The following is a 25,848-nucleotide window of genomic DNA, read 5'->3' on the forward strand; positions in this document are numbered from 1 at the left end:
CTTATCTCTAATTGTTCATTAGGGGGTAAACTACTCTGTGTGTATGTGTATGTGTGTGTGTGTGTGTGTGTGTGTGTGTGTGTGTGTGTGTGTGTGTGTGTGTGTGTGTGTGTGTGTGTGTGTGTGTGTGTGTGTGTGTGTGTGTGTGTGTGTGTGTGTGTGTGTGTGTGTGTGTGTGTGTGTGTGTGTTATTAACATGGTCAGGGAGCATTATGTTGGAGGGCAGTTCTGATCTGAAGTAAAATACTTAAAATAGGGGAAATGCGCTTTTTTATTTGTATTGAATTGGCATTCAGGTAGATTATTTTAAGTTAAGGTTCATGATTTATTATACATGTTTGTTTTGATCGCACCATATTCATCAAGTAACTCAGAATAGAGAATTGTTTTAACGAACATGTGGCAGGTATTTTTACTCCTACTTTTGGGAGTCAAACTGTTTTATAAACATTAAGCTCATCGTATTTGTGCCAATACCTAATCACAGCAGTTACATGCAATCATTTGCCAGCCTCACAACTTTGAACGCATTTTTGAACCTCGAAGCCCCAATACATCACTGTCGGGTGTTCTCATAACACTTCTGACCACACCCATCAGAGGTGAAACATACTTTAACTGTTGAACGTAGAGGGCAGTGAAACATTGCTTTTCAGCCGGGTGTTATTCCTTAATCAGCAAAGAATAAAGATATTTTCTGTATTGATGTCGTCTTTCTTAATCACATGTATTCAATTTTGTAATTCTTATAAAGGAATTAAATTAAATATCACCTACGTGGAGAATTTGTCTTCGTTTAAAGTAGGTGTACTGTAGGTCTGTAGGAGGACTCTCCTCTATGCTGAACCAAGATTAATTTAAAGTTTGATTTGTAGGGAGTGATTCTGACATGTTGATAGGCCGCTGGGGATTTTTACATGGCCATGTGTGGTTTTGTAGTAGGATCAGTCCTTAAAGCACTTGAGTCATTCCCTAGAGATGCAGTATGTAAGTCATGTTCCTTTAGAAGAAGTTCTGCAGGAGTTCAATAGGGTAATTTTAAGTTATCACTTTGTAATTATGAGATCCCTCTGAGTTTTGGTTCCCCCTGAAATCCTGCAGAACTTTTGTTACAGCTACCTCTCTCGCTGTTTTGACATATTTCAGACTGTTTACCAGAGGGAAGGAGGAGAACAGAGAAGGTGAAAAGTCACACAGAGTTCATGTGAATTTTCTGCTTTGAGCATTATATTTTGCTGTGGGTAAAGCAAGCTCCTTTTTTTCGGATTCTAAATAGAAATCACATCAATCCTTCACTTCAAACGTTTCCTTTTCTGCTCTTTCTGTCCCCGTCTGCCACCTCCCCCTTCTCCCCCACCTCCCCGTGCCCTGCTCTTGCTCCCAACACAGCACAGGGAAAAATTGACATTGAATATTTTCATTGAATATTTTTGACTGTTGATTTATATATCTTCAGCTTAGGTTGTACTGTGTTTATTAGTGGCCCTTTGTATGTTTAGTGTATTTGTTACCCATTTGTTTCTGTGATGTTGTTTTTATGCATTTCAGATTATCTAGGTGTTATTGTCATGATTCTTGTGTTGTGTCACGTTTTAAGTTTGTGTCGTGGTAGTGGGTGTTTTTCTGTTCTCCTTGTCTTGTTTTCCTCCCTGTGTATTGTCTGGTCTTCCTCCCCGTGTTTTCCTGTCTGTCGTTAGTTTCCCTGGTGTGTCTAATTTCCTGATTGTTTTCACCTGTCATCCCTTCTGTGTCTCCTGTGCTAATCAGCGTCAGTCCCGCCCCTGATTGTTCCCACCTGTGTCTTATTGTCATGTGTTTTAAATTCCCCTGTCTCCCAGTGTTCAGTGTCAGTTCGTTTTTGTCATGTTCAGATGCGTTTTGTCTATTGCCACGGTAAGGTCTTGTCTCTTGCCACAGTCAGGTCTATGCTCTCTTTGTGCTATTGAAAAGTTGTTCCTCACCACGTGAGCGATTTTCATTTTGTTCTTATTTTTTTGTCATCTCAACCTGAGATTCAATAGTGACTTTTTTTGTTCATCTTGCCTGCTTTTGGGAAAATAAAGTATCTTTCCAATACTTTACCTCTGTCTCCCGGGTCGTGCAATTGGGTCCTACCTCCTAAGTGCCTGAGTTCTTAACAGAACGAACTGACCAAATATGGACCCAGCGGATTTGGAAGATTTTGAGTTAGATCTGTTCGATCTAGACTTTTCTCTTCAATGTTATTTTGCAGACTGGAGTGGAACCTCGTCAAGAAGGGACAAAGAGACTATCCTCAGAAAGGCACAAATGGAGGTGGCCAGCATGCCATGTTTGAGAAGCTCGTTGCCTGAATGGCTCAGAGTTTTCTCACGCAGCCCTGAGTGCCAGTCCTAATTTTCTGAACCTTTTTTGGGATCCCGCCTGGCGTTTGGAGGTCCACGGAGCCTCCAAAAGACCTCAAAGAAACGCAAGGTCAGGAAGCCAGCTCGTAATCTGATTCCGTGCTCCAGTGCCGGCCCATACAGCCATGGTACCGTGCTCCAGTACCATCCCACACAGCCATGGTTCTGTGTTCCAGTTCCTTGCCCAGCAGCCATGGTTCCGGCTCCAGTGCCTGCCCCAGCAGCCATGGTCCCTGCTCCAGAACCGGACCTTACAGCCATGTTTCCGGCTTCAAAACCGGCCCACACAGCCATGATCCAGGCTTCAGTTCCGGTTCCCACAGCCATGGTTCCGGCTCCAGAACCGGCCCATGCAGCCATGGTTCCGGCTCCAGAACCGGCCCATGCAGCCATGGTTCCGGCTCCAGAACCGGCCCATGCAGCCATGGTTCCAGCTCCAGAACTGGCCCATGCAGCCATGGTTCCTGCTCCAGAACCGGCCCATACAGCCATGGTTCCGGCCCCAGTTCCAGCCATGGTTCCGGCTCAAGTACCGGGCCCAGCAGCCATGGTCCTGACTCCGGCTCCTCGTCACCTGTTGACTCTTTGGCCGACGCCAGCTCCCCGTGTCCTGTCGGCGTATTGGCCGACACTAGTACCTCGTCTCCTGTTGGCTCTCCAGCTGACGCCAGCTCCCCGTGTCCTGTCGGCGTACCGACCGTCTCAAGTCACCTCTCCAGTTCACTCTCGAGTCCCCTCTCGACTCACCTCTCAAGTCCCCTCTCGAGTCACCTCTCGAGTCTCCTCTCAAGCCACCTCTCAGTTTCCCCCTCGAGTCCCCGCTCAAGTCCCCTCTCAAGTCACTTCTCGAGAGCCCTCTCGAGTCCCCTCTCAAGAGCCCTCTCGAGTCTCCTCTCGAGTTCCCTCTCAAGTCCCTACCCAATGTCCTGGTCCGTTGGAGGTTCCGCTGGGGGTCCTGCCAACCCTATGTCCTGTGCCGTTGGAGGCCCTGACGACTACTGTTCTGCCGGGGGTCCTGTCAACCCTATGTCCTGTGCCGTTGGAGGCCCCGACGACTACTGTTCTGCCGGGGGTCCTGCCAACCCTATGCCCGGTGCCGTTGGAGGCCCCGCCGACTACTCTTCTGCCGGGGGTCCTGCCAACCCTATGCCCGGTGCCGTTGGAGGCCCCGCCGACTACTCTTCTGCCGGGGGTCCTGCCAATCCTATGTTCTGTGCCGTTGGAGATCCGGCCGACTGCTCTTCTGCCGGGGGTCCTGCCAATCCTATGTCCTGTTCCGTCCAGGGTCTCGTCTGCGCCTAGCCCGCCGGGGGTTCCGCCGGCTCCTGCCCGTCCTTGTGCTCGGCCTCCTGAGTTCCCAGCGGCTTTCGCCCTAGAGCCCGGTCTCCTGAGTTCCCCAGCCGAGGACTCCACCATGAACTCTGCCCTTCCCCCGGGCCGTCCGCCCGAGGACTCCATCATGGACTCTGCCTTGCCCCCGGGCCGTCCGCCCGAGGACTCCCATCATGGACTGTGCTTTGCTTCTGGGTTGTCGTTCCGGACCCGTCCTCCGGACCCCCTCCACCCACCCTTTTGGATTTATTTATTTTTGGACGTCTAGAATCCCTCCCTTGGGGGGGGGGGTTCTGTCACGATTCTTGTGTTGTGTCACGTTTTAAGTTTGTGTCTGGTAGTGGGTGTTTTTCTGTTCTCCTTGTCTTGTTTTCCTCCCATGTCTGGTCTTTCTCCCCGTGTTTTCCTGTCTGTCGTTAGTTTCCCTGGTGTGTCTAATTTCCTGATTGTTTTCACCTGTCATCCCTTCTGTGTCTCCTGTGCTAATCAGCGTCAGTCCCGCCCCTGATTGTTCCCACCTGTGTCTTATTGTCATGTGTTTAAATTCCCCTGTCTCCCAGTGTTCAGTGTCAGTTCGTTTTTGTCTCTTGTCATGTTCAGGTGCGTTTTGTCTATTGCCACGGTAAGGTCTTGTCTCTTGCCACAGTCAGGTCTATGCTCTCTTTGTGCTATTGAAAAGTTGTTCCTCACCATGTGAGCGATTTTCATTTTGTTCTTTTTTTGTCATCTCAACCTGAGATTCAATAGTGACTTTTTTTGTTCATCTTGCCTGCTTTTGGAAAAATAAAGTATCTTTCCAATACTTTACCTCTGTCTCCCGGGTCGTGCAATTGGGTCCTACCTCCTAAGTGCCTGAGTTCTTAACAGTTATAGTGACTGATACATCTTATTACAAGGGTGACAGTGTTTAGAAAGGTTTTAATTGTAAATGTTTATTAAAATTAGAGGTGAGAAGTATACGGCAACACTTAATCGTTTTGGATCTTGGAAACTAATTACATTTTTTTTTGAGTGGTACTTCTTTTCCCATCCCTTCCCACTGAGATGATCTAACCTTGGTTCCAATTCATTCTAATGACCTGAACTTTATGTTCCTTTTTGCTCTGCTTTTATGCTGTATCCAGTCATGTCTGAACGCATCAATGAATCTGCTTTAAAACAGTGCTTTTCTCAGATCATGGGGGTGTGAGTCGTGGGTTGGTTCCCCCATTGTGCCAAGGCTCTGTACCAAGCTGAGCCACGGGGACATTCAGATATTCACGAGCACTTTGGGTTTTCTTTGATCAGATATTGAAAACCATTTTTTTTTTGCTTTGGTCAGAAGCAGCCACCCTTTGAAAATGCGGGTGCACTTTCAACATTGTTAAATAAGTGCTGCAATAATTGTTGTGACTGAACAAAAATTACGATGACATGCGTAGTACTGTATGTGCGCGTTTGCATGTTTTACCTCAATAAACTGTAAATTAGTGGGGCTCTTCCTTTGATGAGATCAGATTAAAAGTTAATCTAAATATGAAATAATTCTTTTACATTTTTTTTCTTCAGTTTTAACTTTTAACCATTAAATCAACCTTGTAATCAGCACTGCCAGACACATGACTTGTGTTTGTTACTTGGCAGAATATCTTACTACTGTATGTGACAGCTTTGAATGACTTGTTCTCAAACGATAAAGGCCATGTTTAAGAAACAAGGGCTGGTGATCCCTATTCTCTAAAGAGAGAGATCACTAAAGACCGTCCATCAAAATGTGATCAATTTTGGCTCTGGGTTTTGCAAGAGTAATAATAATATAATTGTGTGTGAATACTTGAATACATATTTGTCATTGTTACCTTATCCTCCTTTTGATTTAATCACCCACAGCGTCTGTCCACTGCGTCGGGGGTCATCAGTGCAAAAGATCGGCCCCGCACCTTGGGCCAGTCTCAGTCAGTCATGAACATACTAAGGTTGTCTCCCAAGTCTGAGGCCAAGAAGAGGAGGGCCCCAGCACTGCCAGGGGCCCCAACACCCAACATGGGACACAGCAGCTTTGAGGGCTATGAGGTAAGGGATAAACTTTGCTGTGTTGTGTTGCATTGTGGGGTGAAATTTAGACGCATAGATGAAATGATGCAAATGCTTTGATGTCACCCAATAGTTTGTGGAATACTGTTTTTAAGCCCTGAGATAGCTAACGTGGATCCTTTATTCAGGTTAATTTAGTAAACATAATCATCTTGCACACGCTGCAGGAAGTGTACAATAACACAAGTATTCTGAATGCAGACTCCTTAACCTGCTAATTAGATTAGAAATCAAATAATACTAAAATCTCACATCAAGCCACATTATTTGTCCAATGTTTACATGAAAGATTCACTAACACCACAAACACGGTAAGTTAAAGTGACGGCTAACTGGCAGATAGCAGCTAACAGCTAGCCCTCTGTGACAGTATCTACCTGTCACTCAAAGCGACTACTCCCTAAACCCTGCATCACTTTAAGCATTGATACAATTTGATTTGTTGAGTTATATAGAATATTCGCCGCCTGTACAGTTTTCATGAACAGAGAAAAAAATGCTTTATAAACCAGAACTGTTATTTGTGGATTTTGGGATTATAATGATGAGCCCACACAGTTTTAAAAAAAAAAGTCCCAGTATGTAAAATATCAGAATCCCTCTGACTCTAAGTGTTGACCTGAATAAGTACATCTATAAAGCTGCAATCTCTTTGGCATCCTTTGTGGCTTTGTTTTGGCCTGAAATTCAGTTCCACAAGGTCAGGGTGACCTGTAACGTCTGCATTATAGAAACTGCTCCCTGCAGTCTCATTATAGTGTTATGGCAGCATGCTGGGAAATGTTGTTTAGCAACCCACATCCTTCCTCACTCCCTTTGATAATAAGATGTGTTTATTGGGAAGGGCTAGTGTTCTTGCTGGATGTTATCGAGAGAGAGAAATGTTGTACTTAGGGCGACATTGAGAATGATGTTATTCTCTCTAGCTTGATCAACAAAACTGAGCTGAAAGGGGGGGAAGCAGAAAAAATGTCTACGAAATCTATGGTGAGAATAGATAATCAATGAAAGTGCAAACACAGGTCGAGATGATCTCATTGGCGTTTAATCTCGTTTAGATACACTTGCCTAAACTGAGTTCAGCTAAACCTTGTTTTTCCTTTATTTATTCTGAACTTTATCAAGGTAGAGTAAGTAAGCATAGCTACTGTACCAGAGGAACATTTTAGAAGGCTCATATATGGCTAGTTTGGAAAGTCATCTATAAATATGAATGTGTCCTTCCTTTATGCTATTTATTTTATCTTGATTATGGATGTTTCATATTATTGTTTTTTTATTTGATTGTCTAAGTAGGCCTACTGCAACTTACCTGTGTATGAGTATTTTCTGTCCACAAGTTACATTAAGAGTTATAACAGACAGATGAGCTGAAATCTATAATGGGACCACTGGGAGTCACAAGAGCAGCTTTGCTGAAAGGTAGTCGTTGAGGTCACCTGAGGACTCAATGACTGGTCTAATGTGAGCTCTAAGTCTCTTGCATATTCATGCTCGTCGTCCACGCATTGCAAGGTCCTGCTGCCAAGGCGGACACCTCTCGTGTTTCACCTCTCTGTTTTTCAAGGGTTGCTTTTTGAGCTGAGAGATTGGAGACACGCTGTCCATGTGTCCAGCTGGTCTTATCAACAGTTCAGCCGTAGGACAACAGGTTTTCCAGACATTTATTAGCCTATATTTCATATACTGAGTAGTCTGTTTCATGTGCTTTTAACCCTTTCAATGATTCGCCATATACATTTTTAGACATTTAGTTTAAAATGATTGATTGTTTGATGATAAGGAGGATATTTCTGTTTAGCCAGTGTCATCTGAGGACACCACCGAAGTGTGAGTCGTTCGGAGATTAGCAGGCCCTGTGTAGGTTGTCTGAATGTGATTTAAAATGGCTTTAGTTTCATAACGTTGAAGGTAGTCATAGCAGCCAGGTCTTGTCAGGACAGTTTCTCAGGAGCATTAAAAGAGCACTGCATGATTTGCATCGGTGGAACAATAGCTCACGTCAAATCACATCACGTTCACAGAGTTGCGCTTTTACATTAACGTGCAATTTGGTATAGCTGGAGGCAGTATTTTGCATCATAAGGAAACATTTTGCTTGTCATCTTCATAAGCTCAAGCTTCAGTGAGTACAGATGTCACGCTATACAGCAGTGAGCCAGCTCGCTCACACACTATCTATCACCAATGTGTGTTTTCCTTTTGTATTTTTTACGTGTTGTATTTTGCTGACTCAGATGTGTCACGCACTGAAAACACTCTCCATTCCACTGCATGCACGCTTGTGTCATAATCCAACCAACCTTATGTAGACATTGTCTGTATACACAGTTCAACAATGTGTGCGTGTGTGTGCGTGTGTGTGTGTGTGTTTGAGATGGCCTGGTTCTCATGATAGCAGGTCATTTGAGGACAGCTCTCTATGATGGCTGTCCTCATTATAGACCTCCCTCTGAGCTGAATGAGCTTAGGTGGCCAACTAATTGTGACTTACATGACGCAGTAATAGACATTGACATCATCATAAAAGCTATAAGGATGATGAGATTGGTGTAACGAAGCTACATACTTCAAATAGACCTCGGAGAGAAAGATATCGCTGTAGGCGGTGTTTAAATCATAGTAGGAACATAGATTTGATTAAAATCAGTTCAAATGCGGACATTTCGGTCATATTCAGGGTCGCTTTTATTGCCGTGCTTTACTACCTCTGTGTCTATCACGTAAGATCATTTAAGGATAGGTGGATTATTTTGGTACATTTAACTTCTCCCTGGGGCTCTGTCCCGGGCACGATGTTCTACTTAACGCTTTATGCTAAATATTCCTGGGATAGATTCGTGTTTTATTTACTTTTGCAAAGTAGTTTGAAGTATTGTTATACAAAACTTTGTGTTGATATATATATTCTTTTTTTTAAATAGATTCCACAGTATTGATATTCATTTTGCTGGAAAAACACATACAGTTAATATAATTTTTTTGAAGTCGCAAAAGTATTGTTATCATTTAGAAGTGATTAGAGTCACAGCACATTGTGATTATCATTATCTATTACACGTCGTATTTATACAATTTGTTACACAATATGAGCTAGTGGCAGAACAAATGACCACATGCTTTCACAAGGCAGGTTATTTATTCTGGTATTTCATCAAGCCAACAGATAATTGTTTATTTTATTCGTATTAATGATGCTATTTGCTGATAAAGTGCAATTAAAGTCTCTAAAAATTCATTGGGCAACTGCAGACAGTGTAAATCTACTAAGGAGACAACAGAGACAAGTGTTCATTTAGTTCAACAATTGTGAAACTTTCTCATTTGTTACTAACCTGATGTAGTTTATTATGCGTAACAAAACAAACAATAACAAAATATCAGAGCTCTATATGGCAGCCTCTGCGTTGGACATTAAAATACCTGTATTGGATGACCTCAATATGGATTGACATCAGAGTGTTGAAACAAGAACTTTAACATTTCTATTCAGGCTCTTGTTTCATATAAAGTAATGAAAGTATCTATTTGACTTTGTGGTGTCTGAGGGAAAGGTTGCTATATAAAGCTGTGAGAACAGAAGTAGCAGCAGCCCTAAAAACAGAAGATGCAGTAATCAAGAAAGAGGGTAAAACGTGTTTGAATTCAGGAGAATCCAAACCGTTCTCACACGTTGGGGTTGTCATCGACTCAAACAACTTTTCCTCCCTTGGTTTAACAGTCTGTGTCTGTCTTTATGAGAGCAGCATTCATTTAAAAGATGTTTTGGAACATTGAGTTCTGAGAGACACAAACTTGTTTTTGGATTTTATTCCGGGAGAGAAAGCCAATCTGTTATTGTGGTTTGGAAAGCAAGCCATGTCTACATTGCATCTTGTGATAAAGGAGTTCAGAGAAATGCTGGCTTTCTGCTTCCCTGCTCAGTAACAGAAGTGCATCTGTGCCTGTGTGTTGTGAAGAGAGAACAACTGAAGCAGAGAGTGAGAGGGAGGATAGAGCAGAGTCTGAGCAACTCAGAGGGTCAGAGAAAGGTAGCATCAGGTCGTGTGAGTGTGTGTATTTAGGTTTTACATTAACAATATATAAGCTTTGGGGTTATATTTTCTAAAATGCAGTACAGCATGAAATCTGGTTGGCATGCCCTAAGCACCACCCTTATCTTGCAGCAGGGCGACGCGACATGGGAAAAGTTCAACAGAGGATGAGCAGCCTTTAAGTTCAGAAGGTGAAGTAGTAATAAAATCAGTAGCTGAAAGTCTGTAATAAACCTTTTTAAATATTTTCAAATGGATTACCCACAGCTGAATATAGACTTTTGGTTTTCATTGCACCATCTCTGTACTACCATATTTCATTTTGAACTTCTGTCCCTGAACCACAATGAACATTTATTTGTTACTTGCATTTGAATGTATCTCAACATTTATAAATAATGTTGGATTTGGCCATTCAAGCAGCATACAACACACAATTATTAAGTTCTACTGAACAGATTTTCTTGTGAAACCTGAAGACAAAACTCATGTCACATCAATGTTCCTGAGACAAGTGAACCTGGAATTTTCGTTTGACAAATCACAAATGAACCATGTTGCACTTGTTGCACTTTTGCAACTGTATTAGATTACTAATACAGTATTATATTCATTAATTAAATGTTTATCTATAAAATATCAGATAGAAAATAACAAAACACCCAGTTTCTGAAAGCCCACAGTGATCAGTCAGGCTTTTTCAGTCCTAAATTAATACAATAATACAATATCTCTGATATAATATGATATAAAACAGAGAAAAGCAGGAATATCACAACATCACTTGAATGATCAATCAAATTAGTTATTTATGTGTATGCATTGTACATATTCAGTTGTATGTACAGTAGGTGTGTTAAACAACATGCCAGTATAGCTTTTGCCTCAGTAGAGTCCCTACAGTTTTTCTGTGTAGCATGAATGTGTTTTTGTACATGCTGCATTCCTGCCTGTGTCTGTGTGGCTTCGTGATTGATCGAGCTGGCTGCGTTTGTCTTCCTGATGATCTGTCACTCTGCGAAAGTAGGGAGTTGGCAGCAGAGCAAGGCTTGTTTTTCACGGCCATCCATCAGGCCCGTAATTGTCTACAACGGTAGCTAACTTTAATCTGCTCTAATGCACATCTCTGGTTCGATCAGCCAGACAAACACAAGTTGCTACTGGATCTGTCTTCAGTAATGAGCGTTCCTGTAAGGGTTTTCCTTTTCTTTGCTTCTATTTTACTTCTTTGTTTTGCTATCCATCTGTCTTTCTTTCTTTCCCCCTTTTACTCCCTCTTGATATGAGCTTTTTCTTTTGCTGCACACCCTCTGTTTTGTCTCTTTTACAACACTTGTCGACTGGTCACAGCTTTACGCAATGAATACACGCATCCCTAAACAACATTAACAAAGAAGCTCAGCTGTTGGGTTTCATTGCTGTTTAGTCCCGGTTGTATTTGTGGTTAGATAGGGTTAGCCTTGTTCAGATAAGAACCTGAGAGAACAAGAGAGGGAAAGAGGGGGAGGGTAAAAGCAAAAAGAACTGTGAAAAGATAGAAAGAAGGAAGGTGACCTGGGTGTTCCTGGTGTGATATGTCAATCGTGCTTTGAAAGGTTGATAAGTGTGTTTTTGACACATGGCTCCACAGTATCTCTCCATCTACTCTGTGAGAACAAAACATTTTCTTTAAATCAGTACGGATTACAAAACAAGTAGGCTACTGCTGCCAAAGTAAACAGGCAACCCTTCCTTCACATTCATACCAGCTGAAAACTGTAGGTGCTCTACTAGTGGCTCTAGTAAGGCAATGTTCATTTTAAATACGTCTTTAGAGGGCCTTGATTCATAAAACAACTTGTTTAATTCTTAGTATGAACATACACACGAGTTGCATTCGAATACAAATCATCATTTACACATGCATTTATAACTCAGGTGCATCAGAGCTACAGCACATCAGTGATAGAATAAGTTAGATTAACCATTAGCAGTGCTGTAACACTATAAAAGGAAATAGAAGATATGTTGCAGGGTTTTTTTCTATCCATGTGCGCAATACAGAAGTTAATAAAACTATGATGGCATAATAAGGCCAATATAGGTACAACACAGTTACAGAACCAGGGGAGTGGTCTTACTGTATATTCAGTTAAAAAGGTCTGAACCACCAATATAAAGTTGAAGTGAATTCACAAAACACGGATACTCTTTGAGATTAAAGGCCTAATATAAAAAAGCATGCTTCATTTAGCAAGGTTGAAGAAAACTAATCACCGCACAGAAAATGCCACTTATCACGTCTTTTGTTCATCAGTGGATGATTTCATTAAATTATACTTTGCAATCGGCTTTAGCATTGAACATGAAATTGTGATATCAGCCCAGAATACACATGTTATAAATCTAAACTTTGGAAAGACATATTGGTGATGTGGGCCTTTTCAGAAGAGGACACCATACTGATTTGGAAGGGGTGATTAACTGTTCACCTGTGGTTGGATGAGGTCGATCCAACCATGCAAATTGAACACACATATTTCTCGTAATGTTTTTATAAAAGTTTTTTTAAACTTAATCCACCTAGCAAAAGATCCACAATGGCTTTTTTCATACACATGCATACTTATAAAATTAATGATATTCATATGAATACACACATGTCCTGTGTACTGAATGTCTGCCTAGTCTTGGGGTCGTGGTGGCTGTAGTGTAAAGTAAGTAGGAGCTATAAGTCCTCTATTCTTAAGCACTGACCTTGAAGATAGTGTGAGTTAGGGGCCCGGAATAGGGGAACACATCACCCTGTCATGCTGCCTATGTAGGACATAATCTGTTTGCACTTGAAGCTGTCAAACGAATGATGTTAATGTGTGTACGCATACGTGTGTATCAGTGTTAGATTCCTCTGAACCTGTGGTTTTTACTTTATAGCTAACAAATTACCAGATTGTATTCCCATTTTGAAGATGTTATCATTGAACTGCTGTAGATTTCAATTAGAGAGCAATCAGGGAATAACTTTGTACATGTAACATGGACTAAATGTTGGAAAATGGAAAAAAACTACAAACTTTAAAATGTGAGAACTTACAACTGATACTAAGTTACTCTACAGTGACTCCACTAACCCCTTACTAGACGCTCACTGTGTATATCACAGTAAGTGTTGGGAAAAAGGGGAAGAAAACATTCAACTTCAGTGGGTCAGTAGGACAAAGTAGACGACAATGGAACTGGGTCAGCCTTGTGTCTCCTTATCCTTAGCTAGCCTTTCCTACCCCCCTTTCACACACACATTGTTAAGACTTTTAACATGAACTCTTTTCATCATACATCCCACATATGTTCATTATAACACACACACCCTCACCCATGCTAACTGTCTTCCAGCCTACTGTTAGGAGGATTTTGACCTCTGTGCCCTCTGATTTGAGACAGTTCAGCTGAATTTATTATCTCTGACACACACATGCATATATCAATGTGCCCGACATCCACAAGCACACACACATATACAGTGTAACCCCCTCTCATAGACACATACTCCATTTCACATTAGCACTGTCTGTAATGTTGCCCTGTGTTAAAGCCCCTCACCCATCAAGAGTCCTTCAAAAGCACTAATGAATATTCACGCCCCCAGGTTAAAGCCTCCATGGGTGGCCGTATCTATCAACATGCTCCAACATGGGGCCTCTCAAACCATAGATGGAACATTTAATGGACACACCAGACTGTCCTCACATGTCCTTCTTTGCACTTTTGTTTAAAGGCGCATTCCTGTTAAGATATACCCATGTCCACATATGTCGCGTTGTTTCTCAATCGTTCTTTATCAGAGCCTTAACAAACCAAACAAGAAAAGTGAAGCAAAGATACTCGTTGGTAGATAGTAGCTGCTTGTTCTCTACGTGCATTGAGGCCAGTAGACCATTGCCCCGACCAGTTGTGATTGACAGGAGAGATTCTAGTTATACTTTAAATTGGCAAAAATATGTGTGCAATGTATTTGTATAATTCTTTGTGATTAGTTATGTTAAAGTTATTCGTCATCATAATTGAACAATGAAAAGCATTTTTACAGTTTTTCGTGTTAATAAGTGGTCATTAGTCCAAGACATCAACACAGCAGAGAACAGGAAAGCTTTGAATAGCTCTCAAGTTCTCCATTTTACTCTTGTTAGTGGATTTCCTGTAAAACAAACAAAATGAGCGGGGAAACAAAGACTTCAGATAATCAGATAGTCCTCACATCTTTGTTAATCATCAGAAATCAAAAGACTCAAAATGACCTGTTGATGGTGTTTCTTGCAGTAAATGTTTATCAAGATAATCAGTATAGAAGGCCTTCGCCTTTTTGATCCCTTTAGATATTCAACACCACAGAGATTATCCACAAATATGGCTCCTTGTGATAAAGATGTATAATGTTTGCATAATAAATAATGTAAATGTAATGTGAGAGAACTGCTCTACGCACATCACTCACTTCCACATAGTTGCAGTGATTCCATTTGACATTGTTTCTGCTTGTGATCTGATGCAACATGACTCGACTGTACTTGGGGTGTCACGACTTGTGAATCCACTTGACACTTTCGCTCTCTTTTGCTTTGTTGTGACTTGACCTGTGACGGCATGACACAAGGTTGGCATAAGACATGAGCAGACGTCGCCAGATCCTGCCTCGAGCTTCAAGCAATGCACGCTGTTAAAATGAGAAAGACCTATCTTATCTCAAACACTAATACAAAAATAATATGTTTGGTGTAAAGCTATTGGTTCAAAGCTGCAAATGTAATATCAGTTAACACATCACACATAAACAGTGTCTACATAATCATATCACATACCCAGCTTGACCTAATATATAGTGTAACCCTGAATGTGGTTTAATACTGAGTCTTGAGACTTGGCTTCAGCCTCTAACAATCTTAAGTACATGCTGCGTTCCCAGTCATGGCACCAATAACCACCATGAGAGCATCACACACTTAACCCTGCAACCCTTAACAACTGCACAATCCATAGATATACTGTTCCTTTTTACATGCTGGAGAATATGTGCTCATACTGTTAAGTGTGCATGTGTACAGCTCTCTGCCTTTCTTAGCATAGCTTGACTGCAGTCTTCTCTCTGCAGGGAACACACACATATACATACATACATACACACACATACATACACACACACACACACACACACACACACACACACACACACACACACGTGCATGCACGCACTCACACACATCCATCTTCATAGGCAAGTCATCCATTTCAGCTTCAACTCTGGCCCACATCCACTGGTATGTCTGCATTCATTTCTGTTTGAATGCCAGGGAGGAAGAGAAGCAGGAGACCAAGGAAGAGAAAGACTACCAGTTGGGGGGGGGGGGGGCATTTGTATTTGCATAGCCTGCATTGAGTTCACTGAGTTCATATGTGTGAAGCTAGTTTGCCTGCAGAAAGGCAAGGTGGCCTGATCTCTCCTGTCCTGCTGCATGATGCAACACTACATGCAGCCCCGGGCATGTTCTCTCTGCTGAGTCTCACAGTGAAATCAGCACAGCATCAGTAATTGGGATTTCTTAGAAGTAAAAACATCTATACTGTTGAAACCTGCCCATAGCACCTTTGAATGGATTCTTAGACAACTGACTTCACATGGACTGAGATCAACTTTCACAGGCGGTAGTCAACAGTCCCATGGAATAACATACATGATTTTCCACTTTCTAGTTTTGTGATGATTCATGGTGTTATGCTTTTTCTTTCCTATCGTCTGTGAGCCTCTATCCAAAAAAGTCCACCCCAACCATTCTGAATGTATTTATTTTTCCATCAGTCATCATTGTGAAAAACAGAAACAACTCTTAATGTTATGAAACATCCATTGACAGATGTTTCCACTGGGATAGATGTTATTAACTACCATTTGATGTGTACCCCATCATTGACTTCATGCTGAAGTGGGTAAAGATGCTCCTTGACAACATCATGTTAGAACAGAATTGGCACACTGTATTGAAGAACGGTAACAAGACAAGACAAAGTTTCGAAGTGTTCCTGAAGTGATCAGTGATTCAGTATTAAGGGTAAATCAGCAAGACAAAATTGCTTTTCAATAATGCTTCATGTCGCCTTGAGATATTATGAGAAACTCCACAGAAAAATAAACACAGTATCAAATATGTACTATCATGATCCAACCGCATCACTTTCACTGTGTCACTGTCAGATGTTATAAGTCTTGTAAGATAATTTAAAAGGAATGTTGGCACTCTGGTGAATTTGAAGACTCAGACGCCTACCAGAACTGCTCTCCATTTAATTACTCAGTAGTAAACTCTACTTCAGTTTTGGAAGACAGGCTGATTTACGGGTAGACCTAACACACACATTTGCACAAGGTGCTCAGATAATTAACTTGCTACTGTCTCTCTCCTTTTATTTCCCTTATTTTTTATTAGATGGGCCTTGGCACAGAAACCCTGCAGAGGAAGAAAAAGGCTCCGGCCCCTCCCCCCACCCCAGCTTCCACCACCCCAGGCCCTGATGACACTTCGACCTCCGCCTCTCCCACCCCTGATGCTACTGAAGCTCCTACCCCATCCTTCCGTAAAAAAGTGGCACAGTCAAACACTGTGTCCTATACCACTGTGGTAGCGCAAACAGTAAACCCAGTCCCCTTGAAAACAGTAGCACAGCCTCCACCTGTGATCGCTGCCACCCCCACCCCCAGCTCTCCGACCTCCAGCTCCCCGACCCCCAGCGGCAGCAGCACCACAGACAGCCTAGCGGTCCAGGACTCCAGCTCTGAACTCAGCCACAGCCTCGAGGACTCTGACGTTGACCTGGACCAGGCGGTGTCGTACTGCAGCACCCTGACCAGCAGCACGGAGAGCGGCTCTGCTCGGGTCCATCCCCCTGTGAAAAGATCCAGCGGCAGGGTGGAGGAATCCCAGAAGGCCAGCAGCACGACGGCCAAACTAGATCCAGAGGCCATCTCCACCAGCAGCTCCAGATCAGACACTGAGTCGGCCCTCAACCTGAAACTGGATGACGTTGAGCACAACAGAAACAGCGCAATGGGTAAATATCTATAAAATGGCAGCACAGTCACTAAAAGAACAAGTCATATAAATGCAGAGATGGCAAAAGTACACACATCCTTTACTCAAGTAGAAGTACAGATACTCGTGTTTAAAAATACTGACTAAACTTCTTTACTCAAGTAAAAGTAAAGAAGTATGGGCTTTGAAATGTACTTAAGTAAAAAGTACCCATAACTACCAACTGTTTTTAAAGAGTACCTGACCTCCCTTTATATTAATAGAACAATCATTTCATTGTTAGCTAATGAATGTTTCCATGCTGAACAACGGCAACATGACAACATTGCTCCCTCTTCTTTAGAGAAGACCAGGAAATGATGGATACACGGATCGTGTTCAAATCAATAACTCTAATTAATAATAATGATCACGCCACCAAACGCAGATTAAAACTAAAGTAACCAGCCTGTTTTGAAAATGTAAGAAGTAAAAGTAAAAAGTCGTCAGAAAAATAAGTAGTGGAGTAAAGTACTGATACCAGAAAAATGTACTTAAGTACAGTAACAAAGTATTTTTACTCCACTACTTCCCACCTCTGTATAAATGTTTGTTGATTTTAGTGATGTTTAACACTCTCTGTGGGTTAATGAAGTGAAACAGTCTGAAGTTGAGTTTCCCTGGAGGAATGAGCTGTCGCACTGCTGCAACCTCTGAAACTTAAACTGTCAAGAATGACGTAAATCACCTGGTGAAATAGTTTGAGTAAATGTGTGTGTGCGTGCGTACGTACACTTCATGGCTGAAGTACAGGAACCTGTGGAGCTGGTTTTCATCATAGCCTACAAGACAATACAGTCCTTGTCTTTCGCCTGTGCTTATCAATCCCTCACTTTCTTATCTTCTCTTTTTTTCCACTTTCTCTCTCAGTTGCTGTCTTAATTTCTCTCTTTCTCATGTGCATGCAGCCACTCACCCGAAACCCTCAAAGCCGGCAGATACAATGAGACAGATCCATCATAGATTTAAGCCGGAACAACTTGAACTTGAACTGGCCTTGTATTGATCTTTTATAAAACCTAGATCTCTCCCCGTAACAAAGTGAGATGGCAGAAGAGGGCTGCTGTGTCTGACAGGGGGCAGGGATGAGGGAGAGGTAGACCTCAGAAAAAGGGATGAGAAAGGTGAGGGTATCAGAATGGAGTTCAGAGCAAGGAGCATGGGAAGGTTTGGCAGTGGGGATGACAAGGTAGAAACAAGGGGAGTAGGGGGGTTTAAAAAGAGGAGGATGTTGGACAGGCACATGAAAGCAAGAGGAGGTTATTGCATACAGGAATAGAACAGAGCACAGGGAACTCTTGTTTCCTCTATCCTGACACTGCTGACAGTACAACACATTCTCTCTGCTCTTGCTTTAAAGCTTCCTTTGGTTTAAATCTTCTTTCTTTAACTTTTAAATAAAAAAAATGGTTTTATTCTTGCACTCAATCTCCACATCAACATGCAGCAACTAAACACTACATGTTATTTCTGGTACACAGGATAGGGTGAAACGCCTACATCCTGCACTACAGTATAGGGTGGGGCCCTCTGTTATATATACAGAAACAATATATATATATATTTAATATAATGTATACAGTGTATTTACATGGGTTGATTGGCCTTTTATTTACGTGTGCTTCATACAGCCTTTCATTTGAGCAAAAACAATGTGTGCATGTCAAATGGTAAACTGTATATCATTTGCTTTGGGAGCCTTTTAATTCTAAAGACCATAACAAGTCTTAAAACAGTCAAACTATAAGGGATACTGGAGTATTGAATAGCTCGTTAGTACAATTTTGAATCTGTTTGTAAATCATTGCTTCTATGCAATATTTACATAAACTCTTCAAACTCTTGTAATGCTGAAGCCTAAGCCTATCTTTGAAAACATGTATCTGTGGAATCTGCTAATATTCTTCCCACTGCTTGTCCAGCTTGAAGAAATGAACTCGAGTAACATTTAAGCATTGTCTTACCTTTAAATCTGGTTAGCAACCTCCACTGTTTGATATTGGCATTGATATAGTACTTGTGTTTTTGAGGCATTAATCATACGGTTATTTAGTTGAGCACCAAAGGCACAGTGCAGTGTATGTCTATGTGGTTGTTTAGTTCCTTCTTTATGAGACACATAATGAATGCAAACCCAGACACAATAACACAAGGGGGAAAAACGTATCAAATTGTAGGATTAGAGAAGAAGAGTTTTACCGCTGGTGTGTGTGTTCCAGAAGCTGTCAAGGTTATGATGGTGTTGTTCATCATCGCAGCCCCGCACGCCGTCTCAGTTCCTTCCTGTTGTCGACAGCAGAGTAAACAGACAAAGCAGCACATCGAAAGCACCTGCTGACTAAGACACAGCACGCTGATGCATCTGTAGTCTTATAGGGACAGTTCTGTAGCTGTATTTCAACAGTGCTGCTTTACAGTCATTTTGCTTTTGCCCCTACAACCCAATATGTTATCCGGATTGACTTTAACCCATTCATCAGTCCTCAATTCTGGTAGCATCACCCGCCTCCAGTGCTTTGTGAATGTATATATTACACATCTGTACTCTTTACTTCCTTTCTTGCTGCCTCTTCTTTCATTAACAACCAAATTGCTTTTCTTCTTTGATCAAGTCAACATTTAAAATGTCACAATTCGAAATGTCCTGCATTTACATGTTTTGTATTGATTGTACACAAGTTGGAAGCAATACTGAAAGCCACAGAAGCAGCTAAGAAATAAAACATGAGTTCCGCTCCTGCCGCACATGTTGGTATGCAGGTTATTGCAGGATTTATCTAAGCTGAAAGTTAGCCATAAACCTGTTGTAGGTGTCACTTTTCAGCTCAAAAGACCTTTGTTGCCAAGATTTGGCCTAATATCCATACAGTAGATTTTGAAAATCAACAGGATTGTTGGTATTAACCTACAGTACAAATAAATGTACTGTAAACATAAGATTTGCTGACAGCACTTTTAAGTGATAAACCCTCTGGCTCAGCACCCACAGAAACTCCAGTTTGAGAACAGCCGAACATTAAGAAAACCACTGTTTGAATAACAAGCCGTTTCTAAGAAGTGGAGCACAAGAACACAGAAGCAAAGACGTTGCCAGTATAAATAAAAAACAAAATAACTGTGGTTGCATAATCTCTGCTACTTTCAGTCTGATAACTTGTAAGATGTTTCTCCCACATTCCCCTCTTTTAATTACAAACATGACCCTGAGATCTTGCCCTGCCTGCCTGCTGTTTCTCCCACAGGAGCCGCTGATCAACCAGTGCCACCCAAACCTCGCCGCTCACCAGGCCCCCCGCAGCTTGTCCTCCCCCCCTCCCCGTCCTACCCCTCCATTGAGCCCACAGAAAGCAGATCCCCGCAGAGTTCCATGGAGGCGGAGGAAGCGGCTCCCCAGTGTAGGTTCCAGATGGGCTGCCCCTCTTTTTCTTTCACTGTTGCTCTTTCTTTTCTGTCCTAGAAGCTGCCTTCCTGGTTTGCTAACCTTTACTTCCATCCAATCAGAATGTGTTCTATCCTCTACTGCTGTGTGTGTGTGTGTGTGTGTGTGTGTGTGTGTGTGTGTGTGTGTGTGTGTGTGTGTGTGTGTGTGTGTGTGTGTGTGTGTGTGTGTGTGTGTGTGTGTGTGTGTGTGTGTGTGTGTGTGTGTGTGTGTGTGTGTGTGTGTGTGTGTGTGTGTGTGTGTGTGTGTGTGTGTGTGTGTGTGTGTGGTGTGTGTGTGTGTGTGTGTGTGTGTGTGTGTGTGTGTGTGTGTGTGTGTGTGTGTGTGTGTGTGTGTGTGTGTGTGTGTGTGTGTGTGTGTGTGTGTGTGTGTGTGTGTGTGTGTGTGTGTGGTTAAATGATACTGGGGCCATGCGAGGTCAAGGTGCTTCATTTCTATAAACTGTTATAGTCCAAGAGGTCAGAGCAGGGGTCACGACCAATCAACCAGAGATGCTTTTTTGTTGCATGTATACAGTGCATGGAATATATTAGATGTATATTGAAATACATTGTTGAGGGATGCAGGCCACTCTTTTTTTCTGTATGTCTTTACTTTTATGTTTTTCGCCAAAGGCTGGTTTTATCGTCATCCCTGCTAAATGCAATGTATCTCATCTATCCATCTCAATTCTCACCTGTTCTTTTCTTTACCCCCCACCCTGCTTTATAGTGTACTGCTGTGGGCCTTTGCGTCTGCGCTCCAAACACTCCTGAAGTCTCTCTGGCTTTACCCTCCCGTCGCCTGACAATCACATCCAATCAGTTCCCTTTGCTTCTTCTTGGCCCCTTCTTATATCTGCTGGACTTTCACCACCCTCCTTTCATTCTTCGGAGATGTATTTTTTCTGTTTCTTCTTGTATATGTTGTCTCATTGCTACCACCATTTTCAACCATCCATGTTTATTTGCTTTCACTTGGAGTAACTGTGCCTCACAGAAAACCACTTTAATCCATGTGATGTTTTGGATTTGAGTTTTTTGAGTACACAAAATGCTACAAGTGAAAGCAAGAAGTGCCATCCAATTTCTCTCCTTAAGCAATGTTTTTTTTTTCTTTATCCTTTTTTACAAATGTATGTATATAGCGTTGGTGGTTTTGTATTTCAACTGGATCTGCTGGTTGTTATTGATTTTGCATGAGATCAGAGCTGAGTTAAAAGTGGACACAGAATGTGGTCAGAGGGCTATACAATGACAGATGAGCTAACCCCTGGACGTATCAGTCACAGCTAGATTGATGGGTGGGAGGCTCAAATGCGGCTATGAGGCAAGGTCATGTGATATCTACATGTCAATATTTTGGTGATGCGATATCTGCAGATCAATAGTTTGACAGCGTATGTTTCTCTCTCTCTGCTTGGTGTTATGGCTTGGTTTAGAAATCTGAGACCTGAAAGCATGCTGCCGTTGGCAATATTATGGAAAGGGTGATCTATCAATGACATGTTGCTCTTAGGTAGTATTACCTCATGTATTTTAAAGATAGGTTTTTTTTAAAGACCTTCAAAGGAAAGCTCCGAACAGCTTACTTGGTGAAGAGAATGATACTACAAACTGATTTGTTGTTTGACTTGTTATTTACGCTTATAGTTGCATGAATGCTTCACAGTTTGTTTTAAATATTGGGCAGGGGTCCAAAGTGATCCTTATGTTGTGACATCCTATGTGTATCATTTTGGTCTGAACAACTGCAAGACTTCCTTAAGGGAAGATTGTAGCATAAAACGACTTGTTTACACATGTAAGCACTTCATGATTACATTGAAAAAGATGCATGTCAGAAAATGGCTCTATTTGTGACTGTTAAAGGGAACATTCACTACCCTTTATGTGGATGTCGAATCAGTGCTGATGGTTAATGTAGTCAATTGAAGCTTTACATGCTATATCACCTGAGAGCACTGAGTTCTCCTGCTTACAGAGCCAAGCTGTCAGTACCTACAAGTACATGTTGCAGTGATTGGCTCTGTCCATAACATCCTTAGCAGTTATTCTGGGATTGTCCCTGCAACGTCAAATGTCTGGTTGAGGGAAAAACAGATTATATTTACTTTGATCAGCTATATTTTTAATCAACCATGATTGGCACATTGTCTCTTTAAGGTAATGGAACCCTTGTATTCATCATCACTGATTCTGTCACAATATGATGCTTTATTGTGTTGTCACTGACTCTTTTTGAGGTATATCAAATATTATGTGTCCTTTGCAAGCTCAAAGCCTTTGAGATGTGGTACAAAAGTGTAGCCTAGTTAAGGGAATGTGTACTCATTGAACATATTGTGTGGTGAGATTGAAAACATGCTTATCTGTAAAGACAATCTGTTTTGTGATTGAAAAACACAATAAATGTTTGACAGACATTTTCCAATTAAACAGTTGAAGACTGCATCAAGATTCAAGTACCTTGGTTTGGGATTGTGCGTGCATGGATTGCCATGGTTAGATGTTGTAACCGGTCACACTATTGATTTGCTCCAGACACCTTTTGTTTGGCTTTAACTGAAGCATGTGCCTAAGGTCATGTTGAGTTTGATAACTATTTGTTTGTAATGCAAGGATATATGCGTGTACAGACCATAGGGCAGTGTGAGTATTTGTGCACTTGTGTGTGTACGTGCATGTGTACTTGTGTGGGCTGATTGTGGCTGTAGCTGGCATGACTAAGCTGTTGCTGGGAAGGAGCTGGGAGGACAGCCCTGTGAGTCATCACCACATCTCCTGGAACTGACTGTTCTCTCCACACCATTAGGACCTGGCCCACAACTGACATGCCAAGCACACACACACACACACACACACACACACACACACACACACACACACACACACACAGATAGATATATTTGAGCACAATGCTTGCACAAATGCATCTACAGTATGGCATTACAAACAAGGTCACTCACTGTTAAACTCATTTGAAAGAATCCCCTGATGGCTTCCCAGTACTGTTCACGCTGACCTAACATCTGGTGCATTTCTATTATTTTGGCCTAGAGTTCAATCATTTCAGTAACAGACTAAATATGTTCTCAGAAATCCACAGGAAAGACCAAAGCATGACTACTAAAGAGATGAGAGGCTTTGCAATACTGTCTTTCACTGGGACCCTTAAACACTTCAGAAAAATCCAATTGAAAGGGTTTGTTTACAATGAATCCACCCGCACATCATTAAAGATGTTACATCAAGCCACAAGTGGTTGTGCTCCAGGCTTTGTGTTTGTATATGTGGTGTGTCTTCTGGTTTGTGTGTGTGCAGTGTCAGAATGAATGTTGAACCTAATGTAAATATTTCTTCCTCTATTTCTTGCTCGCTCTGCATCCTGTGCTCTTTTTCAAACAAATGCTCTCATGATATGTCTTACTGTTTTTATAATTGTTTTTCCAGCTATCAAAAGTCTTTAGTGTTGGTTTAAAACAAGACAAAGAAAAAGGTCAACACGTTTGTTTTAAGTAAATGCATGTCATGGTTTAACAAAACATTTAGTCTTTATTAGGATTTTATATTTTTCCTACCCAGATACATGCCCATTCTTTAATGTCACCATACTAACCTTAGGCCATTTGAAACCCTTTGACTTGGATTGTAATATTTTTAAAGGAAACTGATAACACAATACTGATGCTAAGAATGTTCTTGATCCTCTCCCAGCTTGGCTCCACTCCATGCAAAGCTCCGCAGCCGTGTCAAGGAAACCAGAAACGGGCACGCCTGACGAGGAGACCGCGTCTGTGGGCAGTAGCAGCAGCAGTCTGCCTGACCAGGGCTACGCTGCCTCTGAAGGCATTGCAGAGGGCGAGGACATGGGCCTGGTCGGCTCTCCATCTGACACCCAACCCACATCCCCAAATGGGAGTTTGTCCCTGGATGGAAATAGCCGACCTGGACCAGAGAGGCTGCTTGGACCAGTACGGGACAATTCCAGTGACAGTGACGAGGGCTGTGCGACCTGGGGATCAAGACACAGGTAGTGAAGAAGAAGTGATAACAATTACAGAACAAAAGGCACGGAAGTAAGGGTTAACAAAAGTAGGGGGTCAAAGTAGAATGAAGTTAACAAACAATAACTGTATATCTTTACATAATGTTTCAAGATGATTGGGTTAGGCCCATTAAAGGTCTCCTATTATACTCTTTTTCATCAATATAATATAGGTCTCAGATATATACAAACATGTCTCTGAGGTGTTTGGCTAAAATACCAAACAGATCTTGAATTGTAGCATCCCATAATCCCCTCTGTTTCAGCCCTGTTTCAAAAGTGCGGATTCTCTGTCTGGTACTTTAGATGAAAATAAGGAACCCCTCCCCACGCCCCTCTGAGAGATATGGCTAAAAATAACCCACTGGTGCTTTAGGAGGAGATTCAGGTGATAAGGTGGGGGGGGGGGGTTACCTTGGTTGGCGATTGGCTAATGGTGACACAAGCCAAAACATCGTTATGACATCATAAAGTGGCCCAAATCTGATCAGCTCATTTTCAGACAGGTTTTTATATAAATGGATCAGGACAAAAGAGAGAGAATCTTTTTTCCTGAAACTTTCAGAATCTCTTTCCACAGAGGGGACACATGTTTATGTATAAAATACATGAACAAGTGGATTTTGCATAATAGGTGACCTTTAAGGCATCTGAACTGGCCTTGTGATCATACTCACTCATCTATCTGGCCTCGTGCTTTTATTTGCTTTCTGCTGACTTCTACTCCTCTTCTGCCTTTCCCATTGCAGTCACCTTTTATTTTTTAAATCCTGGTTTCCTGGCAGGTTGGTTAATCAATGTGCCAGTCACCATGCTGTGGGTCTGAGTCAACCTAACCATCAATATGTATCACCTGCATTAATAAACATCTATAATTAGATTATTGCATTTGCCGATCAAGTTTAGTTTTACATCTTTATTTCACCTGAAGAATGAACCCTCACTGTTTCAGAGGACTACACTAGAAGTATTTCCACTGTTTAAACTGCTCCAGCAGCAATAACCAAGAGCAGTTCCCGCAATGTGTTATATTTTAGTTGTAGTCAAGGCTGGCACCCTCAACCTTTGGACGCTGGCTGAGTTTCTAAGTTTCTAGGCCCTTATTCAAAGGCTTTTGTGGGAAATTATTGCAGCCCCAGATCACTTTCTACCTTTTAAGTTGTTGTGAAATGTGCATGGTAATGTGACCAGACCAGAAACCTGGATTGCTGCTATTACTCAGAGCATTTTTATGAATCCAGGGACTGGCCTGATGCGGCCGGCTGCTCTGTTTTCCAGGTAAACCTTGTTTTCTCAAAATCACTCACATTATATTTGGTTTGGCCTCCTTGTTGCAATTTATGGCTAATATGCCAGTAACTCATGAGAATGCTCTGTTGAACCATTACAAATAGTGAAGGAAGTATACACTGTGGTAATAATATCTTTACGGCGACGTGTTTGAGAGCCAGCAGGCGGCAAAA

General features: G+C 41.9%; 1 protein-coding gene across 1 annotated transcript in view; it reads left to right on the forward strand.

Annotated features, from left to right (window-relative positions):
- The window catches only part of cobl (cordon-bleu WH2 repeat protein), a 57,021-nt gene that overhangs the window by 23,819 nt on the left and 7,354 nt on the right, over positions 1 to 25,848 (forward strand). The window contains 4 exon segments of the mRNA XM_034202704.1: positions 5,586 to 5,768; positions 16,279 to 16,900; positions 20,163 to 20,315; positions 24,055 to 24,370. Coding sequence (XP_034058595.1) covers positions 5,586 to 5,768; positions 16,279 to 16,900; positions 20,163 to 20,315; positions 24,055 to 24,370 — 1,274 coding nt within the window.

The sequence above is a fragment of the Gymnodraco acuticeps genome, unplaced genomic scaffold, assembly GCF_902827175.1.
Source record: "Gymnodraco acuticeps unplaced genomic scaffold, fGymAcu1.1, whole genome shotgun sequence".
Lineage (NCBI taxonomy): Eukaryota > Metazoa > Chordata > Actinopteri > Perciformes > Bathydraconidae > Gymnodraco > Gymnodraco acuticeps.